The sequence below is a fragment of the Urocitellus parryii genome, chromosome 14 (assembly GCF_045843805.1).
Source record: "Urocitellus parryii isolate mUroPar1 chromosome 14, mUroPar1.hap1, whole genome shotgun sequence".
Lineage (NCBI taxonomy): Eukaryota > Metazoa > Chordata > Mammalia > Rodentia > Sciuridae > Urocitellus > Urocitellus parryii.
In genome coordinates, this window is record NC_135544.1 from 64,853,506 (window position 1) to 64,876,386 (window position 22,881).

A 22,881-nucleotide genomic window follows, 5' to 3' on the forward strand; every position below is an offset into this window, starting at 1 on the left:
CTTCAGTCTCCGGCACCCGGGCAGGTGCTTTTTCCAGGGGGTTTACTGGTTTTCGGTGATGACTTTTGCGGGAAGATTTTGCTTTATTTTGTAGAGGCATTTTTGCCTGCAGCTGCTCCAAGATCTGCTTTGAGTCTCAGAGGCCATGGCAGGGACCCCAGTCTGTCCCTGCCATGCTGATGTCGGCCGTTCTTTCCGTGTTGACCCTGTGTTCCTTTGACTTGGAGTGCCATGGCTTCCTTCTCACCAGGGAGCAGCTCACGGGGGGACGGAGGCACCAGAGTCTGGAGGGATCCAGGGATCCGGAGCTCCCCAGAGGTCACCGGGCCTTCCTCCAGAGCATGCAGGGAGGAGCCGACCCAGGTAGGTGGAAACCCGTGGAGACCATGTGCATGCGTGTGCGAGACACACACACACACACACACACACACACACACACACACTTTATATGCTTTCTCTTTTTTAATTCAATTGTTTTTTTTTTTTGCTATTGAGTCCTATGAGTTCTTTACATATTTTGGATATCAACCTGATATCAGATACAGGGTTCACAGAAATTTTTTTCCCGGTTTGCAGACTGCCTTTCACTTTTTTGTTGTTTCCTTTTCTGCACAGAATCCTTTTCATTTGACAAGGCCCTGCTTGTTTGTTTTGCTTCTGTTGCTGAGTCTGGGTGCGACATCCAGAAGCCATGGCCACAGCCAATGTTGAGGGCCCTTGCCCCCAGAATTTTTCCCTTTTCAGCCTATGGTTCCATCTGTCACCTTCATAGCAGACTTTTGTGTATAAGGATTTAATTTCATCCTTATACACATGGATACCCAGTTTTCCCAAAGCACTTACTGAAAAGACACCCCTCTGCCCAACATGTCCTCTGGAGCCTTTATTGAATACGAGCTAACCACACGCACACGCTTCAGGGTATCTGTGGGCTCTCTGCTTGGTTCCAGTGGTCTGTGTGTCTGGTTTTGCCTTTATGCCTTTTGGTTCACTTCCTTGTCTGCTCTTGCCAGTATTTTTAGAACTATGTTGAGTAAAAGTGACAACAGTGGGCGTCCTTGTCTTTTACTGGTCATTAGAGGAACAGTTTCCACTTTTCACCATCCATCATGATTCTTGGTGGGCAGGTTTTCTTCGTCGTCTTTCTTCTCTCCTCCTCCTCTTCCTCCTCCTTCTTTTCTTTCAATAATTTAAATACTTCACCCCACTCCTTTCTATCCTGCAAGATTTCTGCGATAAATATGCTGATGATGCTGTGGAAGTTTCTATGTGTGTCACACCACCTTCTCACAGCCTTCAAAACCCTTTCTTTCTTCTTTAACTTTCAGTCACCGTCTCTGGTGGGCCTCTGAGTACTCTGGTTCAGGCTGCACATTCTGCCATCTGTTGTTTGGCCCATCGTCACCCTCGGGGTCCTAGAAGATATGCCAGCTCCATCGCTCCTGGAGACAGGTAAGTCAGCCAGAGGCGGGCCTGCTCTGGAGTGAGACAGCAGGAGTGGTGGAAGGTGCCATATGCTTATTCAGACTCCCGGGGGACTTCCAGTTGTCTGCTTTGTTGGTCCCGGATGCAGGCTGACTAAACCTTGGCCCACTGGCAACAGATGGAAAAGTCGGGGTGCTAAGCCTGCATTCAGACCTCTTCCAGGAAGCTTGAATATTTGGGAGTTGGACATTTTTACCTGATCATCTTCACTGAGGCCATGGATGGGGAGGAGAGGATCGGCCCTAGAAACATTCATGTGTTGCTTTAAGATGGCTTTTTTGTTCTCTGTGGTCCAGAGGCCCATCCAATTCCAGAGCTAGTCAGGAGCCAGTCTCTCAAGTGGAAGCTGCAGAAGTTGGGGTGATTGGTGTGTGCTCAAATCCCTTCCAGAGAGAATTTGGAGACCTAGTTTTATTGCTGGAGAACACAATGGGAATGCCCACTTTCCACCTGGACTCCTAGAGGCCAGCTGCTTACCAGCCACAGCAGCTTCTAGAGGCAGACTAACTAGAGGCCCACCCTCCGGCAGCAGTGGGAGACTGGGAAATGAATTCTTTCCAGGGATAACCTGGGAGCTGGGACATGCCCTTTCTCTCTGCGAGGCTCAGGGCGATAGCTGCTGGAAGTCCCTGTCAGCCTGCCTGACACCTGGCTCGGCCTTAGAGCCTTAGGAAGGCCTGGGAATGCTCAGCCCCGTCCAGTGCCAGAGCGAGGTGACTTAGAAACCAGGTCCTCCGGTGGAGCCACAGCGGTCAGGGTGCCCTGTGTGTATCCAAGTCTCCTGCTTCTCTGGGAGATGCAGGGCCTGGTCATGCCTTCTCCACTGTAAGCACTTGGTCTGGGGCAGGCCTGGGGTGGGGTTTGCGGCAGGACTGCGACCCGTCTTTTCCCACTGGCTCTGATGTGGCTGTTTTCTCAGTTGCTGGACGTGGAGGAAGACAAGGAAGGACTGACCGTGTGTGGAGGTTTCAGGATGAGTCCTGGAGAGGCAGACAGTCAGGAGGCGCCTATTCCCTGGTCCTGCTCACATCCTTGACTTCGTGCCGTGGAGCACTCTCTCCTTCTCCTCCTGTGCTAGCTTTGGTGATCCTGTCAGGTCCTGGCTGCTCCTTACATGGGCTCCTTTGTATGTCCAGCTTCACAGGTTGCTTCTTCCATGGGCACCTTCTATTTTTCCTGGAATGCTACTGTTCAAACACCAGTCACCCGCAAATGTCCTCTGTTCTCTTTCATCGGTACCTTCCCAATCTTCTCCTTTGGCTCTCTACTTCTCAGATATTTCTTTTTAGACCACCTGTTACTCTTTCTTTAATGTTCTATGGTGGGGTTTTTGCTATTTTTTTAATTTTTCAAGTTTATGTAATAGTTTTTTATTTATCTTTAGATTTCTTATTTTTACAAATAGCCTCTTTTTCTTTCTGAAAGGGTGCCTTTCTCATGGAATCTAGTTCTCATTTTGTGGGCCAAACTGTGCCCATGTTCTCATTAAAAAGAAATTTTAAAATTCTTGGTATTTTCTCCATCGCCCATTCCAGTTCAGCTTAGTCTCCTCCACTTTCCAAAGCGCCCACTGCACTCCCACCTTAGCAGTTTATGTTGACTGCCAACCCGGGCTGTTTCAGTCAGAATTTTCACTGCTGTGACTAAAGGACTCAACCAGAACAACTGTAGAGGAAAAAAGGTTTATTTAAGGGCTCCAGGTTTCAAAGGTCTCAGTCCATAGACAGCAGGCTCCATTCCTCAGGGCTCTAGGTGAGGCAGGACATCAGGGCAGAGAAGTGTGGCAGAGGGAAGCAGCTCACCCGGTGATCAGGACGCAGAGACAAACTCCACTCTCCAGATACAAAATATGTACCCCATAGCCACACCCCCAGTGCCCGCCTCCTCCAGCCACATCCCACCTGCCACCAGTCACCACCCAGCTAATCCCATCATGGATTAATCCATTGATTATGTTAAGACTATAACCCAATCATTTCTCCTCCAGACCTTCTTTCATTGTCTCACATGTGAGCTTCTGGGGGACACCTCACAACCAAAGCATAGCACGTGCTTTCTCCAGCAGACCAGCTCTAGGGTCAGCACACAAGTGAGGGTGGAAATACTGAGTGGGTTCTGGGAGCAGACCTGTCTGTTATTTATCTTATAACTTTGCAGAGTGTCTCCTCTGTATGGGAACTCCTTTAGGTGTCGGCTTTGCTCTCCCCACGGCAGCTGTGTGGGACAGGGCTCTGTGCAACAGGGTGGCTTTATGGACACCAGCTGTCCCCAGGGAAAGACCTCTGGCTGGCAAGTTGCCGGGGGCCATCACAGGGCCTGCATACCTGGGCGGGCTGCCTGCTCCTGCCATCCACGCCCACTTACACACACCATGTCCTCCCTCCCCTGTGAACATCGAAGCCTTCTGGGGGCGTTGGACCCCCCTACCCTCTGTTCCTCAGAGCCTCCTCATCCTGGAGAAGCTGTTTCCTCCTCGGTGCCCAGTGTCGGCTGGGAGGAGCTGGGGACGAGGCTCCGACAGGCCTGTGCCCACTTGGCTTCTTGAGACTTAAATAATGGCCACACCTGAGCTCCTCCTCCAGCTCTGGCCCTCTCGTTGTGAGGGTCGGGGGGACAGGAAATGATCTGTTCTCAGACAACATCCTTCAGTAATAAGGACTAAGGTTCAGTGGTCCCATGGAGAGGCTGAGCTCCTTAACAGAGACATCCTCTGCCTTGATAGAGCAAGATGAGTCACCTCGGCATTACCCACGAGCACAAGAGGGACGAGGAAACCACGCACAGCCCCACGGTGGGGCTCAGGATGGCCTCACCAGGTCTGGTCAAGCGCTCAGCTGGATGCATGAGCAAGAGCCTGACCAGTCCATCAAAGCCTCCCAGAGCCCCGGCCTCTCTCTGCCATTGGCTTGGTGTAAACCTCTCTGTTCTGCCCCCAGCCTCACCCTCCTCTGAGCTCTCTCCCTTAGAGAATCCAAGTTGCTGATTCATGGACCAGTTTCTAGTTCACTGTGAGACAGATTAAAGGCGGAGAGTTGAAGAGCTCCAGCAATGTTTGCACTGGTGGTGTAACTCCTGGTGAGCATGTGTGCATGGATGCATGCTGCACCTTGGGGAGCAAGCAGCGGGGCCACAGCTGGGGAGACCCAAGGACGGAGGTGTCCCTAAGGCCTGGGCGCTCAGCAGCCTGGACACAGGAACATGGTGTACTCAGGACTCCCTCCTGATATATCATGTTGATTATGGATAAAAAGAAGAACTGTGAGCAACTCGAGAGGAATTTGATGTCGAGCTATGGCAAAACAGCACACCGTTGCCCCAACCTTCTCCCTGGCTCATCCAAGGGTCTGCGGAGGGATTGTTAGCTGGGCAGGGACCATCACCGAGGACTGCGGGGAGTTCCTGAAGGATCCAGTTTGGGTGGTGGAAAGAAACCTCCAGGGAGCTCCCAGAGCTAATGCAAATGAAAAAGAGGCTGACTGGTTACACCAACTACTCATGGTGTGTGTGTGTGTGTGTGTGTGTGTGTGTGTGTGTGTGAGAGAGAGAGAGAGAGAGAGAGAGAGAAGATACAGGAATAAAAGCACATGCGAAGAATGAACCCATGTGGATTCTGGTATAAGAGGCAGCCAGTGGGAAGATCATTTCTAGAGGACATGCTCTTAAGAAGGAAAGCTGCCCCCTGGTGGTGGAGACCCAGGATATTATTTCCTTCCTCTGAAACCAAGAGCTGTGTTGATGGCATTCAGAGAGCTGGGCACCAAGCACTCAATGTAAACCTCTGATGACTAATGGAAATGGCCTGATTATAGCAAGAGTCTCTGATGACTTTTAGGAGAATATGAGGTAATCAGATGGGGTAATAAAGGCTGAAAATTCTGCTTCTATCTTCAGGAAGGAATGTGGTGAGAAAAGAAATGCCTCATTAAAAAGAAAGCCACTCGGGCTCATGAAGCATAGTAGGAAATAGACTGAGGAGGGGTGGATGGATTTCACCAGCCAGGACATGCTTTTCCCGATAGATGTGGCTTCAGGAACCAATGGAATGTCAACAAATTTTTTGTCCTTGGAATGGTGTGCAATCTTGGAAAAGGGAACATAAGAAAATGGGTCAAACATCACAAATTGAAGGGAAGAAATTAGCAGCCAGCATTTTTGCTTCAAATGTAAAGGCAATGTAGTATTTAAAAAAATTTATTATGGTTTTATTTTATTTTATTTTATTTTGATCCTGGGGATTGAACTCAGGGGCACTCAACCCCTGAGTCAGATCCTCAGCCTTATTTTATGTTTTATTTAGAGACAGGGTCTCACTGAGTTGCTTAGTGCCTCGCTGTTGCTGAGGCTAGCTTTGAACTCTCGATCTTTCTGTCTCAGCCTCCCAAGCCGCTGGGATTACAGGCATATTCCACTGTGCCCAGCTTTTATTATGCTTTTAAAATGCCATTTGGATGAAATGTGTTCTGAATCCTTCCAACATGATTGTCCTCTTTGAAATGCAAGCATGCCATTTGTCACCCAGTATTCAATGCAGCAAGTAAGTGAAACACAAAACTTTAGACAGTTTCTGGTCTTTTCTAGGACACTTGAACTTTGTAGGTCTCCCCCTCTTCCTCCTCTTCTTAAGGCATGTCCTACGATAATTATCATCTTACTGATTCTATATGAAAATTATTAAGCCTGGTTAACTGGGGCCTATTCTAAATAAAATTTTAAATTTACAAATGATTGCAGTAATTGAAAGTTCTGGTTGTGCTCAGGGATGCCAAAGCCTTTGATTAGAGGGCTTTCCTCTGACTTTGCATCTGACCTGCTTTAATAGCTCTCTCTTGGAATACCTCCTCTGGATGCCATTGGAAGCTGGACACTCACCTAAACATCCATTTTCCAAGGTCTTGACATTCCCTTGCTCTCATGAATTTTTCTTTACTCTTCCAATTCCTTGTCTTGCTGTTCCATTTCACCTTGTTTTGTTATTATGGACACTTGCTACTAATTAGATGGTGCTTGTTTAGTGTGGGAGATAAAATTGTCTTCTGATTTCTGCAGTGGACCTTTTCCTAGGACAGTCTTCTTGTTGAGTCTTTCCAATAATATCCCCTTATCTTTATTTTGTGTTTATTCACGACCTCTGTGTTGATTTAAGTTCTATCTTTGTAGGCAAATAAGTTGGTTGGTTCATTCAGCAGATGTTTACTAAATAGCTACTACATGCTATTCTATTCTAGGTGCTAAAGATACAGAAAAGAACCAAATAGACAAAATCTCTGCCACATGGAACTTAGTCTCTAGTAGAATAAATGAACAAGGAAGAAAAAATAAATAACTGCAATCACCATTTTTTGAAATCAGTTTGTTAGAATTAGTCCAATTCTAACTATATCTAGTCATTCACTTAGGAAATTGGTTAGATTAACCTTGGAAATAAAACTATATTAAATATTTGGGCAGGAGCAGTACAACCTCAGAATTCTTCCAGCAGAACATACTAAAACCTGAATGAAGACATTGTCTCACCTTGTGGCACAAAATACTGCCATGTTTCAGCCCTCGGGGCCTCCACTGCCTCTGCACCAAGAGACCAACGGCATGATCTTTTGAAAGCCTAGAGTGGGGCTGCAGTTGACCAAGCTGTCCCAAAGAGATGGCCATCGCTTACAAAATACACCTTAACTGCAAATGTGGTGCTTGGGACTTACCATCCCTTGAGGTAATCCTTCTTGTTCCTTATTAACCAGATACAGGAAATAAAGTAAAGTTAATAGGCAAATCAATGCTCGGGTACTTAATGAATGGGAAACTTCTTGACAATAAAGTGGCAGAGGCCAGGCTGCATTTTAACTGTCAATAACAGGGCAATGGGCGGACTGGGAACTTGGGCTCTGCAAGCTGCTTTTGCCTCTGAACCAAAATAAACATGCACGTGCCTGTTTATATAGTCTAACCTAACCGTGATCCTTAATGAAGCATAGACTGTTGATATCCACTATCTAATGATACATCGTCTCATGCAGAGGAGTTCCTAGATGCTTGTCTATCAGCAAGTTGATAGTCATCTTTGTGGTGGGACAAGCTGAGCTTTAGTTCTTTTTAACTCTGCAATTATGTGAACCTAGGAACGTACAACCAGATATTAATGAAATTAGTCAATAAGCTTGATTTTCTAGTTTGTCTTCTTTGATATGCCATGCCTAATCTCCAAAACTATTTATGAAATTCTTTCTTAGGAGTTGCTTTCCAAGTCTGGAGGAACAGTGAGTGGTAAAACTTGTGACTATTAATTTACTTCTCCCCAAATTAGCTTATTTTTCCAGCCTAGCTCATAAGGTTTCCCAATTATACAGAAAATATCTAACCCGTAATTTCACAACTATTTTATTAGTGGCTACATTGGTAGGAAAATAATAACATCCACCTGTATCTTAAACCTTTTCTAAATAAGCTGTACTCTGGGCAGAAAGAATAAACATAAAGTATAAAACAGGCATTTCATTGTCTCCTGTACCAAGGTGACTTGTTGAAAAGTAACTTGTATGTTTGGGTATTTACATCTCATGCTTTTAACAAATAAGAACTCTTTGTCTCTTATTGCTACACACTGTTCATGCACAGGGACACGTGCCTGTCTTAGAACCCCTGAACCAGGGGTTGGTCTAGAAGTTTGTATCCCAAGGGCCATATGGAATTGCTTGTGCATTTTTTTTAAAGGGAGATCTGAGATGTGTCCAAAAGAAATGTTCCATGGAGAAAGGATTTCAAATTTTAATGAATTTGTCATTTACTGTTTGATCCTCACACATATACATACATATTTTATTTATTTTTTTCATATTCTTAGGCAGTTAATTATTATTATTTTTTATTATTTATTAGCTATGCATGACATTACATTGATCTTGGCAATTCATACATTTGAATCAATTGGGATATAATTTCTCAATTTTCTGATTGTACAGATTGCAGAATCACACTGGTCATGGAGTCACCTATACATATTTTATATATTGTTCAATCATTAGTTCCTGATTACCATTTACAGTAAACTTGTATTTTGTTCCGTGTGTGTGTGTGTGCGCGTGTGCGCGTGTGCATGTGCTCACTTGCATGTTTATTTTTGTTCAGAGGCAAAAGCAGCTTGCAGAGCCCAAGTCCCCCTGAAGTCTCCTTTTCTGAGGTGAATTTACATGAAGGGCTGTGAATCGGGCATCTGTTGCTAGACTCTGCCATCTTGGCTCTTCACTCCAGACTGGAAACTTCCAGATGCACACTGGGCCTGCCCATCTTTTAAATGATCTCATTGACCAGAGCACTGGGTCTGGGGTCATGCTTGACATCAGTCTTTCAAAAGCCACCATGTACGTAAGACCCAAAGTCAAATGTGCTTGTCGTAGACTTGGTTAAATGGGGTAGAAGAGAGACGCGTCACTGAGGTTTGGAGACTCAGATGGAAGAAGACTTGCCTTTCTCTTTCCACTCTTCTTAAGAGAAACCAATTTTAAGAACAACCAACCAATATCAAGCAGGGACTGGGTGTCTCAGCATCACTCTTCTAGAAACTTCTGTGAAGATCTGGCTGCCCTCCTTGTGAGATCTGCCTTACATGCGCCACCTCCATTCTGCACCCACAGGGCCTGCAGAGCACCCCTGCAGAGCCCTGTGGCCCGGAGGCTCCTGTCCTCCACTAGATGACCTCTTCTCTAAGGGAACTTGGTCAAGTGAAAGCCGCAACAGCATGGTTCGGTGTAAGCGGTTCGCTGTGCGCGTCAGGGGGTGACGTGCTTCGCCATAGCTGGCTTCTGTCTCCACTCAGCAGGTCCGTGATGGGCGTCTGTGCCGTGTGCGTCGACCCTTGCTGCTGTTGCGTTTTCCCCTCGTCACAGCTGGGTGGGCTGTTATTTGTTCCATGTGGTACTAAGAGGCTTCGCAAGGTGAGTTCTGTTGACTGTGATGAACATTCTCCTGCCTGTCACTTGGGGCCTGTAGCCTCGTTCCTGTTGTGGACACCTGGGGGTGCATGTGTGGTTATGGACTCTCCATGCTGGACCGTGGTGGACCCTGCCCAACTGAAAGCATTTGGAAAGCAGGAAGGTGACTTACAGAGCACCTCTCTATCGCCCACAGACAGCACTTGTTGCTAAGCAACTCTTTCCTCTTTCACCTCCATCCACTGAGTTATTGGACAAGCCCTGCTTCTGGGAATGCCAAAAGGCCTGTCTATTTTTAGGCAGAAAAGAAAGACTACCCAGTACCTTCTGCCCACAGCCTTACTCAGTAGAGCAGATCAATATGCTCGATGCTGATGAGGGTTCTCGGAAACCTATAAAGGCCCCGCTTTCCTTGCTCTCCCTCCATTCCACCCATCATTCGTCAGACTTGCTTTCCTGCACAGAGGGCAGGGAGGTCTGCGGGAACCATAAAACATGAGGGTTTTCTTTCTTTTTGCTGTCTTCTTCTGTTTGGTCCACACGAACTCAGGTAACTGACCCCTGGTGGCCCTGGGGAAGGCAGTGCAGGAATGCCATTTATGTGTGCGGCAGCATGTGGAGCGTGGGCAGGGTGCCCCGTGGTGTCAGTGGGCGCAGGGGAGCCACTCGGGGCTCAGGTCCAGGCCACCATGGCCTCCTTTGTGAAGAGGTTATTTAAGGTAGATAAAGGTTAGAAGAGTCATACACAAGAAGGGCAGGTGTGTTAAGTGCTCACTGCAGTCTGAGAAGGAAATCATGGTCACACAAGTGTCAGAGCAGGAAGGGAGCCCAGTGCTGTATGGCAGCCCTGCAGTCCACAAGGGGAAGCCGGGGTCAGGCAAAGTGGGATTCGCTGTGTGCAATGAACAATTACAGCTGCAGGAGGTCTTCACACTTACCATGCCTGCCCCATACATAGCCTAGTTTCTTTTTCTCTTTTTGATACTGAGGATTGAACCCAGAGGTGCTTTATTTATGAGATACATGCCCAGCCCCTAATTTTATAATTTTGAGATGAACTCTAAGTTGCTGAGGCTGGTCCCAAACTTGAGCTTCTCCTGTCTCAGTCTCCAAAGTTGCTGGACCTATGAGTGTAAGCCACCACATTTGGATTCCCTAGGTTCTTTAAAAGGAGACTGACACTTTAATGTTGAACTAACTTTCTTTCTTTCTTTCTTTCTTTCTTTCTTTCTTTCTTTCTTTCTTTCTTTCCTTCCTTCCTTCCTTCCTTCCTTCCTTCCTTCCTTCCTTTCTTTCTTTCTTTCTGTGGTGATACTGAAGATTGAACCCAGGGGAGCTTCGCCCCTGGACTGCATCCCCAGCTCTTTTTATTTTTTATTTTGAAACAGAGTCTTGCGAGGTTGCTGAGGCTGCCCTCAAACTTGCAATTCTCCTGCTTCTGTCTCCTGAGTCACAGGGATTATAGGCAGGCACAACCATGCCTGGCTTAACCTATTTCATAGATGAGAAAACTATGATGTGGCCATTTTAATGAGTTTTTGGAAGAAGTGAGTCTAGACTCCAGCTCCTCCAAGCCCGAGGCTGGTGGCGTCTCTGTCTCTGCTGAAGGGGAGATCCACACCTTCACCTGGCTCTCCCCTGGCTGACGTGGTCCTGGATCACAGTCCCATTGAGAGCTGAGGCACTGTGACGCTTTTAGACCACCCAGAGCACGTTCATGACCCTGTGAGACCAGCACTGTCATGGCTCCTGTGTTAAGAATCTTTCTTATGGGAACACTGGGTGGCTGTTCTTGACCTGCAAGCCCTCTAGCCAAGGTTTCATTTCCTTCTTTTCACTGTGAGTATAAAACTGGACATTGGGCCACAAGCCGAGAATTAGAATTTTTTCCAGTCTCCTAGATACCAAGACCTGTGCGGCCCCCATTATTCCACTTTGTTTTCTAAAACCCGCTTCTCCTCCTGCAAAGCACCTCTTCCTCAGGTTTTTGGAGGGCACTGATACGATAGGTAGCCTCTCCCCACGGCCTGCTGTGGGTCAGGTGGCCACACACACACACACACACACACACACAGAGGCACACACATGCCGCGTGACCCTCCTACAAGCTTGTGAGATAGGGATGGCTGTTCTGCTTTGGGGCTCAGAGAGCAAAGCTCGGTGAACCTGGGACTTGTCCAAAGATGCTGAGCTTTGCAAGCATTTGGAAAACCCCTGGAGTTGGGCTGTGGGCTGGGCCATTCTTGACTGTACTCCACGGATTAAATATCGACCTATTTTTGTTGGCTCCGCAGGGGACATCCCTCCTGGAATTAGAAACACTATCTGCCTCCTGCAACACGGGAAGTGCAGACTATTTTTTTGCTATGCTGGTGAGAAAAAGGGTGATATTTGCTCTGATCCCTGGAATAGGTGCTGTGTACCAAATCCCAGCGAAGAAGGGAAATGGAAGGTGGCAAATCTGGAACCTAAAACGCAAGCTCCTGTAAGGCCGAAAGCTCTGAACATCACAAAGAATTAAAAGAATTTGTGGCTAACAGTCGGTGCTCAATAAACACTGGTAGACTGAATCTAGCACCTCGGTGAAGGTCTGGTGACAGCATTTTCTTGAGAGCTTCCTTACTTTGCCATTTTCTTTTTTTTATTCAAGGAGTTCCGGGATTTTGTGATATTTCATCTCTTTTCACGCTTCCCTCCTTTTCTTATTCCAGAGAGAGAGAGAGAGCAGAGTAGAAAGCAAACTCCAAATTTTATTTTCACATGGCACAGAAATGCAGCCCATCTAATGGCCTCGCTTCCACCTAATGAACCCTGCACTAGCCTTCTTGCACTTATTCACACAGACTGCAAGGGGCCTCTTCAGCCATAATAGCAATAGGTCACACTTACATAGAATTGTATTGTTTTCAGACATTTACTCTTAGGTTATCTCAACTGAATGAAACAACAGTCTTAGGGAGTATGTAATAAGTATGAGCATTTCCACTTTAGGGATGGAAGAAAAAAGAAGATAATAATTTCAATCAAATTAAGTCAGCAATTCACAGACAGGACTCTTGAATCACCTCATCAACCAAGGGTTCATTCTTTGCTACTTCTAAAGACATGTTCCTGAGCAGTTAAAGTAAGTAGGGACCTGTCCATGAAGACTCCTTAACACTTAACCATTGTCCTTTACCCTCCTGTGGATCTTGCTCACAGTATTATCCATACCAAGCTTCGAGCCCATCATCTCAAGGACAGTGAATATTAATTACAGATAAGGAACTTAAGAAATAATTAAGGCAACTGAGCTGGTGTGTGATAGCCCTGCGCTAAGCTATCTGTGGAACAACAGGGCTTTGATATCTTGTTTTCATTTTAGTTCATGACCTGAATGCAGTTTGCTAATGAATCAGCTGAGTGCACTTAATGTAACTTAGAATATGTTATTTTAGTTTCCTATCTCTATCATTTAGGTTCCTGTCACCTCCAGTTGCAATGAATATTTGACAAAATGCCTTTGGGCTCTCCCCAGCTTCTTCTAAACACTCCTGCATTTTATTTTCTAAAAACAATCAGGCAGACCCCTTAGACCCAGAGTGGAGCCTCTCTCAGACACAGACGGCTCAGCAAGGTCCTCTCTCACCCCTGGAGGGTGGAATACCTCCCCATACTTGGTCTGGATGCCTGCCCGGGAGGGGTGCTGGCCCCTGGGTCAGCCTTTGCTCCTGAGTGAAACACAGTCAATCTCTCTGCCTCCAGGAGGGCAGACACACCCTCAGCCAGCAGTGTGACCACTCCGAACCCAACAGATCGGAGATATGCCATGAAAAGATGGCCGGTGCCCAAAACCTGGGCTGGAGCCTAGTTCCACATTCTCCACTGAGCAGGAGACCTGAGCCGCAGTCCCTGACCTGGGCCACGTGTTCCTCAAGAATTAAGTGAAACCGCTGGGCTAGAGCTCCGAGAGCCCGCCACAGCTCACTGCCTGTGGGCACACAGTCACTCTACTTCTGTGGCCCTGGTAGGTCGCCATCAAGTGAAGTGACAAGAAGGACCCACCCCATCACCTCCCCCCCCCCATTGCACTGCTGGGTGAAAGCTGACAAGGAGCCATCGCAGAGGCCAGGATCAGACAGTGCAGATTGGCACAGGCCCTGTGCTGTAGGCACACTGTGCGGTTTAATATCCTTAAGATGGAAACTGGGCCTATTTGTGGGGAAACGTTATCTTGATGGAATGTGAACCTTCTCTCGATCATCTGTGGGCCTCAGTCATATGTGGTAGAAAAGAGGCACCTGTGGCGCTTGCCACAGAACAGGCTCCAGGAGTCTGGCTGAGGTTCTCCAGAGGCAAACAAGGAGCCAAGGTAAGGAAGAACAGGGCGTCCTTGGCAGAAGGCTTCGGAGCTGATCTCATGCTTTATTTTATCCTGTGAAAAATGCCTCTGGGTCAGGCTCATTCACAACCTGAATGAGCCCAGGGACCAGATACAGGGTCTTGTTCCGTCCCTCTGGGGGCTTTGGGAAAGTTGGCTTAACTCCATAACATCCGTTTCCCGGTATGCAAAAGTAAAAGATTGCACTGAGTCCTAAAATGTCCTGGAGTGGTTCCAGGAAGATATGAATCCCCAAGTTCATTTTCCAACCCAGAAACATCCTTGGCCAGAGAACAGCCCGTCAATACCAACGCTTGCCGCCAGAGGGCGCGCGGCCACCGCCAACGCCGACACCGGCTGTGGCCGCGCTGCGCGGAGCTGGCCCATTTGGCAGGAAAGCCCCGCTGGGGGGGCGGCAGAAAGCCAGAACCATCTCAGCCTCTCCCCTATTCCGTGGACACGAACAGTAGTGACTCGTTCATCTCTGCCCTGCACAGAGTAGCAAAGCCCTGTAGTTTGTGGAAATGAGTTCAGTTCAGACGGAGACCAGCAAAAGAAGGCCATTTACCACTATTCTTTAAGACCCTGAGAAAAAGTGTAGATTTTTTAAACCAACAATGTTACTTCTGGTAATTTCTCCTGAGGAAATAAATATGTCCAAAATAGCAAAAAAAATAAAATAAAATAAAAAATAAAGCATCTGTGTGCTGCTCTTACTGGCGCAGAGGGCCCAGGCAGAAGCAGAACGCAGACGCTCCCCCTCCCCTGTTTTCTGGAGTTGTGACCCCCGTGCGCTGAGCATCCTCAGACACCAGGAGTCAGCTTGAGGGCAGCAGAAGCATTGCAGGATTTGTGGGTGCTCACCAGGCCTGGTCTGCCCTTGGTTGTGGGCAGTCTGTGCCAGAGATCCAGATAAGATCAGGAGTTGTGTAGGGAGAGAAGCCCGAGGCTGTTCACTCAGCCGCCCTCAGCCCCAGGTCCACCTTCAGCTTGGGGACTTTCCTGCCCTGCCCTGGCTCTAAGTCACTTTGAGCAGTGGTCAGGCATCTAGGAAGAGCTGCTGGGAAAGCGGGGCTTTGCAAGCCTCCTCTTTAACACACTACTGCCACCTTTCTGATCTAAGGACTGGGCAACCCAGGGACATTCCCCTGAGACTGGCCACATGCTGGTCAAAGCCCAAAGCCCAAATCCCTGTCTTTTGTCTCACAACCTCCAGACTTTGCTGATCCTACTCCTCCTCTGTCCCCTTCCCCTTCCCCACTTGGAGTTCCCTGTAAGATCCAGCCGGCAGATGGACAAAGCCCTGAGCAACTCCCCACCCCCTTCTCATTCAACCTCACAGTGCAGCCTGAAGATTCTCAATGGAGCACATGATCCATGCATATCCAGGGACAATGGAGGCAGCAGAATTAAAGAACAAGGATCGAGAAGCTGAAAAGTGCCCACCTGTATCCCCAGCCTCTGATGGAGCACCTGCCTCTTACAGTGTCATCCCCTGCCATCCTCTGTCCCTCAATCACAGAACCTGAGACCAAAAAACAACAACAACAACAACAACAACCTAGCAGGTCCCCGACAGGCAGCACAGTGCTGTGCAAAGAGCCTGACCAGGGATCGGAACACCCAAGTCCCTCCTGAAGCCACAGTCCTGCTTTGCCACTGGAGCCTCACAGGCCTCCTCTGTAACTTGAGCAGAACTGTTGAGTTTGCTGATTTCAAATGACAAAGCCTGAGGGAGACCGTTGGTGAATGATGGGGGAGCACCGGGTGGAAGAGGACGACTCTGTTACCCAGTGTGGGAACCTTCTTAAATCAGATGAGACACAGCGAAAGTGACTTGGAATTATTTTTAAAGGTGGAAAAAGCATATCTCCCATCCCATTTGAATACCATGTGTAGAGTGATTTAGTGGTTAAAATACACACACGCATACACATGTACACTTTACACGGGGAGATTCACTATACAAGGGTAACCTGAGTGCATTTTTAAACCACCCACATGTGAAACAGACCCCATTCAAACTCAGTGTCTTTAACCTTTGAGACTAAAGCTGAATTCTGCAGACCAGGGCAGCCGCACCTGTCTTCTTGGAATCTTTGATAGACCAGAAATGCAGAAATGTAATGGGCTTGTCCCATCACCCTCCTGAGAATGATATGTGTCACCTGATCCCAACCCATGATAATGCTGGTGGGCAGAGAACAGCTGATCCAGGGCAGACTCCTCCAAGCCACAAGCAGACAGAGTCAGGCAGCCTAGCCTCCCCTGAGCCCAGCCAGAGTCAGCCCAGCCAGAGATGGCACCTGTCCTGTGGAGGCACTGCAGTGACAAGTGGACTAGATGTTTTTTACAGAGGGAAATACCCCTCTCAAGAGACCATAGTTCATACACTTTTAACAGCTCAAAGTATTAAAATTCCTCTTTTGGAACTGCCCTCAGAAACCCCTCCATATGGCACAGAAAGGTCTCTCTTGGAAAGAACAGCTTAACAGCGACACTTATTCCCAGTCAAGGAAAGTGAGCCCTCTGGGACTCAGAAAGTGCACTCTCACCCTCAGCCACCTGCTCGGCTCCAGGGAGAAGGAAGAGCTCTCTGGAGGGCCATAAAGGAATCTCTAAACTCCTGTCTGTCCTCAGGGAGGTTGGATGCCATCCAAGCACATGGTTGCACGTGGCCTCTTCATGGGATGCCAAGCATGTGTTAGATCACCTGCAGGTGACTCCCAGGTGACATCCCTGGAGGCTGTCACATGTCTCACCTGCAGGGAAACATGCCTGTCTCCGCGAAGCCCAGAATTCACACTGAGTGGTCTGCCCCACAGATGGGGCAGCAAGAGCAGAGTGACCTCTCTGGTTACCCACAGGGAGGCCTCTGGGGGTACACAGAGGATCACTATAGCCTGGGCTGGGGCCATGCAAGACTCAGACTAGGTACGCCCAGTATCCAGGGCAAGTGAATTCTGGTTCTAGCCTCCAAGGGACCAGGCACATTCTCCAGGAATACCCAGCACCACCCTGTTGGTCAGCTTTAGGCTACTATCATAAAATACCTGAGATAAGTAACTTATAAAGAGAAAAAGTTCGTTTTATCTCATGGTTTTGGAGATTTCAGGCCATGACCCAGTGGCCCTGTCACCTTTGGGCCTGTGGTGAGATAGCACAGGCAGGAGCATGTGGCAGAAAGAAGGAGCAGGGCAGAGTCCCAGAGTCCCCTTCAGGCGTTTACCCCCAGTGCCCTGAAGGCCGCCCAGTAGGCCTCCCAGCAGTGCCACCCTGAGGACCAAGCCTGAGAGACACGGACCCTGGGGGACATTCAGGACCCCAACCACAGCAGCTGCTGGGGCCTCCCAAACAGTCTCCCAGCTCCAGCTTCTGGGATAAGATTCCTCTCGGTTCATATTGAACGTGCCACCAGGCAGATGTGACCCCTGAGTGGAGAGATGTGGAGTCACCCCCTGGAGCCACGCAGCTTGGGCAGAGCAGCTCTGTTCCGATCTGCCAGGGGGTCGGCAGAGATGCGACTTTAAGGCTTAAGAAACTTGCTGGAGACCATACGACAAGTCACTGATGGGCCCAGATGGGTTCCCAGTCTGCCCCGCTGTCCCTAAAACAGAGGCCTCGTGGTGTTCATGCACAGTGTCACTTCCGGCTCTGTCTTTTTAATAAATGGAGATGGTAAGAGTCACCGGGGTCAGAGCATTGTTAGTCGAAGACCCCGAGTCAGGAATGGCTTTTCATGTCACACGCCGCAGCTGCAGTGGGGTGCGGGTCATCACCCAGACTTGAGAGAGAAGGAGATAGGAACTTCACCAAGGTTAGAGCTGCTCAGGACTGCAAGCTCATATCATGCACTAGATGCTGAGTGACCCTTCCTTCTCTCCTTGGTGGGCATGTGGGAAAGGACTCGTGTTCCTGCCAAGCCTGGGGTATTCCTCGATTTGCAAGGTGGGAAATGAGCTCTGGGCTTTATGCTGCTAAAACCCCTGGGGAGTCACCTCGAGGCATTTAAACGTCACCCTAGGATTTAGAAGGGAAGATGTCCACAGGGGCCCTCCAGGACCCTTCTGGAAAGCGGGGGATGTGCTTCTGCAGAAGCTGGGCATCGGGAGCAGCTGCACTGGAGACTCCATATTCCCAGGCGCAGGCTTCTCTGCCATTCCCACCTCCACGAGCTTGAACCTCCTTCATATTTCCCCACGGAGAACTGGAGGGCCTGCAGGCCTTGCACCGACCGCTACCCGCTCGGGCCTGGACCTTGGTGGGATCTGCACGTGCAGCCCAGCCCCAGAGGAGCAGGTTGCTCTCCAGCAGGGGAATCTTTCTTCACTTCGGGGGAGGCAGGATGTTCGGTGCAGGAGAGGAGAGGGAAGGTCCAGCCTGGCAACGGGGCATGGCAGAGAGGAAGACTGAGGACCCCAGGGAGTGAGCCCGGGGTGGGGGGCGTCTGCAGACAGCAAAGCCAAGCAGGCTTTGCCCTGGGGCAGGAGGAGCCCTAGGCGGGTGGGAACTGAGTGGCCTTGACACCGAACCCCCTCCTCAGCAGCTAACCTGACCACCACACAGACAGCCTGAAACTAGCCACAGGATGCTCTTGGTGCTCGGGGCTGGCCCCAAGGTCCCCAAGGTGGCCTCCGAGGCCCCTCCTAGCACTCCCACCTGCTGCTGTTGCCAGGCAAGTCTAGCCCAGAGGGTCCTGAACGTCCAGGCTGTTTCATTTCCCAGACCTGGCTGCTCCGCTCCCCGTGCCTGGACCCTCCCACCTTCCCTCCTTCACCCCTAGGTCTCAGCTTTGGCCGGGGCTCCTCTGAAAGGCCACTTTCAAGGCCCTGGGTGGCCTTTCTCGGCAGCTGCACCTCTAGCCAGCATCTGTCACTGCCCAGCGACTATCTCCCCTGGTCATTTACCCTCCCCAACACCCAAGCCACCCAGAGCTGCGACCTGCACACCATGCTTTCCTGACACTGAGCTCCACATCTACTTTACATTTGTGGAAAGAAGGAAGAACCGGAGGGAGGAGGAGGAGGAAGTCATGAAGGATGGACCTGGAGAGCCAGCCCGGTGGCGGCCTCTGGAGGGGTGACTTGTACCAGCTCCACCAGAAGTGGGGGGTGGGGGAGGACCTGCCCTTTCTGCCTGCGTCCAGTCGGCTCAGCACCTGGAGCAGAGGGAGGGAGGGAGGCTGTGGAGGGACACACTGGCTGCTGGCCAGGTAGGGGACAGCCGGGGGGAAGGCAGAACAGGGAGCAAGGAAAGCCTGGAGGCTCCCGGCTGGTGCAGGGCGTGGACGGGAAGCAGGAAAAGGGCTGCAGCCTGCAGACGGCATTTCTGCACCTCTGTGTCTTCCTTCCTCTAAGGAGGGAGTGTCGCTCCCATTCCTTTCACAGGACTCACGCGTGCTCCCTCCAGGTGAGGGGGACACCACCGGCCGATGTCAGCATGACGGGGAGCACAGGAGGAAGGACCGCCCAGGGACTGGAGTGCAAGTTCACACAGTGAGACACGGAGGGGAACTGGTCCTTTCCCAGTGGACAGACACCATTGAATGAGCCAGCCCAGGGCTTCCTGGAATCCACGGTTGCCTGGCCAGGTGACAGCAGAGAGTCATGGTGACTCAGAGGACAGGAGGCTTGAAGCTGGGTGTGGTGCACTGCACGGGTGAGCATGACCGAAGGAACTAGAAAAGCCTCGCATTTCACTCATGCCATCACCGTGTGGTTGTAGGGAGGGGCCTGGAGGGGCCCGGGTTCCTCCTGCGGGTCCAGGGAACTCCTTCTCTGGGCTGGCTGAGCGTGCTTGCCCTTGGGGAATCCACCCTGTGGTCCTGCGGCCCTCCATCCCATCTTTAGGATCACTGTGGCCAAGGCTCCCCATCAGGACCTGACTGAGTGACTTGCCCGTGTGGCTCCTGAGCTATTTTTATTAAGATGCCTGAGTGCGCTCATTGCATTTCCAGAGCAGAGAATCATCACCTGAAGTCATCACAGTTCCAGCTGCACAGGGTCTTGGGTGCCTGCCCTGTCCCTGCATCCCTGTGGGCCAGTAGGTGCTACCCTCGCCAGTGGCTCATGGAGGACAGTGAGGGCTCTGCCCTTGCCACATGTCCCCAACGCACCCACACTCCTGCCCCAGACCCGTCTACCTGCACCGACACACAGGGTGTCTTCCTGAAGTCTCTGCACATTTCCTTAGAGAAAGGCAAACAAATTTTCGATGTTGGTTCCTCCTGATTCTAAAAGGAAACTCTCTCTGCTCAAGTCCTGTAAAAAGCCACTTTTCCCCAATGTGCTCGCTCTTGTCCCAGCTGCAAGTTCTTGCCAGCCCCAGAGTGTCCCTCCTCCTCCAGCCACCCTCATGCTCTCCCCCATCACTCGGGAATCTCCACTTCTTCCACAGTGCGGCTCACCTCCCTCCTGACCCAGCACTGTTGAACAGGCTGGAGCGGTCACCAGGAGCAGCTGCAGGACAACCGTGAGCTGTGAGGGACCCTCCAGCTGCGAGAACACCTGGCCTCATGGGGCACTTTCTAGAGTGGTGGGGGCCCCTCGGGCTTCCCTCAAGCCTGCTCCCGGCTCATTCATTTGGCTCATAAACCTGCTGGAGGGAGCACCGGTACAACTCCCAGACAGGTGCTGGGTTTGAGGAGCGTCTGTCCCATGGTAACTCACAGTGAGGAAGGAAATACTTCCCTGATGACTCACATGCTTCTCACTCCCCAGGGGCTAGGAACCCACTGTTCAGGAAGCAGCCCTGGGTTTCTCTTCCAGGTGGGCTGGGATGATCATGGCACACCACACCGTCATCCTCTCTGTCTCTCAGGAGGCGTTGAAGTGGGAGTCAAGATCCAAAGAAGTGAAGGCATCTTCCTGGGGAAGATGAGGAGGGTGAACCCGAGGAAGCTCAGACCTTCCAAGAAGAGCAAGTAAAGCACTGTGTAGGGAACAAACTGCCCCTCGCTCATTTTGTGAAATAGCTTCCGTGGAAAGAATGGGCCTCTTAACAGGGGCTGTCTCCCTAGGACAGAGAATGGCCACGCGGCTGCCTGCCCGTGCTCGGGAAAGACACGATGGGGCTTGAGAGAAGAGGAACAGAGGAGGGACCTCCATTCCCACATCAGAACCTCCCACCTCCAAACAACAGACTCCAATATCTCTCAGTGAAAGACTGAAACACATTTTTGGCCTGTTGATGCTCAGGGGTATGAGGAACTCATTCCTCGGCTTAAAGATGGCAGCTGGTGCTGAGGTTGAGCACCTAGGCCATGGCGTGATGTTCTTCATGCACAGAGATGGAACCTCAGTACCTTGAATTCATCGGCAACTCGTTCTAGTCCACGTTTGCTGCTATGACAGAGCACCACGGCCTGGTAGAAATGAGTAGAGGTTCGCTCGTTGGGCTCATGTTTCTGGAGGTGGGAACCAGATGGAGACATGACACCTGCTGTGCCGTCATGTGGTGGAAGGCTAGAGAGCAAGGGGGCAGAACACATCCCTCTAGACGGAACCCATGAAGGCACAGGTGCGCTCAGAGGCAGAGACTCCACGGCCTCCTCGCCTCCTGCTGGGCCCCACCTCCCAGCATTGCCATGTTGGGGTTCAAGTTTTTAGCCCAGGAACCCTGGAAGACACATTTAAGTCAGAACACAAAGGAACCGTGAAACAGGAAGAAACCAGGTGTGTGATCCACCCCTACAATTCCAGCAACTGGGGCTGAGACAGGAGGATCCAGGTTTGAGGCCACTTAGCAAGGTCCTGCCTCAGAATCAAAAGGACTAGGGTCCATCTCAGTGGTAGAGCACACCTGGGCTCAATCCCCACTACCAGAAAGGAGAGGGAGGGGAGCCCGGGGAGGGGAGGAGAAGGAAAGAGAAGAAACAGGAAAACAAGGTCAAAGTGTTAATACAAAGTCTTCACCTTTCACAGTTACACAGAATGTGAATGGTAAGTCCTCCAACCAGAAGACCCAGAGTGACGTAATGATTTGAAAAGAACAACAGGATCCATTTACATCGAGACTCAGGCTGAAGATGAAGAGATGGAAGACACCCCCAGGCAGATAGAAACCAAAGGAGAGCAGGGCCATCACACCTGTACCACACCAAACAGACACTAAGCCAAAGCTGTGCAGGGGGCACAGGAGGTCATTAGGCAGTGATTTAGGGAACTTCATCAAGAGGATAAAATGATCGTACATTAATAAAGCAAGTGTTAGCAGAACCCAAGGAAGATAGAGACAGGTTTTCAATAACATTATGCGACCTTTTAGTCCCCTACTTTCAACACTGGTTGGACGCATGTGGGACTAGCGTTATGGAGAGCAGCATGGTGGGTCCACCATGAACTATAATCAGAACCGTCCTGTGACCCTGCAATCATATTTCTGGGGAATTTTTCTCAGGAATTGAAGTCAGTATTACAAATAATTACTTGCATTCTTATGCTTGTTGCATTACTGATGATGACCAAAATATGGGAACTTCAATGTGCCTTAACAGATGAATCGATAAATAAAATGTGATATATACACACAAGGGAATATCAGCCGTGGAAACCTAGAGAACCATCCCATCTGCAACATCCCAGATGGACCCAGAGAACATGATCCTACGTGACAAGACAGCCATGGACAAGGACTGCATGATCTCACTTACATGGGGAGTCTGAAGCCGTCCAACTCACAGAGCAGAGTGTGGACAGGCCGTCTGCCCTTGACAGGAGTTCCAGCGCCGTGTGGAGCAGCAGCAGTGAGCGTGGGCTGCGTGCCCGGTTCCCGCTCTCAGAGAAAAACTTCCGGCTGTTCTATCCTCTCCCAGAACAACCTGCAGGCCCCTGCAGGAGCTCCCAGCCGGAAACCCCCCCAGCTGAGGAGGGGTCTCCAGGGCTGGAAACGCTGCTGCCTGTGAGGAAGACACCAAGGCATTCTCCCTCCAAGATGGAGACACCATCAAGCAGAACAGAGAGAGCAAACAGGGTAAGAGATGGACACAAAACCCCAGAGGCAGAGAGAGAACCATGACAGTGGGAGCACGGCAGGGAGGACCCGGCCAGATGGCCAGAAGCAGGAGGCCGAGCCCGGGAAGGGAGGGTACAGTGGGAGTCAAAACAGAAGACCACG

At 50.0% G+C, this 22,881-nt stretch overlaps 1 protein-coding gene across 1 annotated transcript; it reads left to right on the forward strand.

The window, feature by feature from the left end:
* Positions 1-9,902: 9,902 nt before the first annotated feature.
* On the forward strand, positions 9,903-22,669 carry LOC144250098 (sperm-associated antigen 11A-like). Its single transcript, XM_077792485.1, has 3 exons — positions 9,903-9,957; positions 11,702-11,892; positions 22,580-22,669. The coding sequence occupies exons 1-3, from the start codon at positions 9,903-9,905 to the stop codon at positions 22,667-22,669; spliced, it is 336 nt and encodes a 111-aa protein (XP_077648611.1).
* Positions 22,670-22,881: the final 212 nt, after the last annotated feature.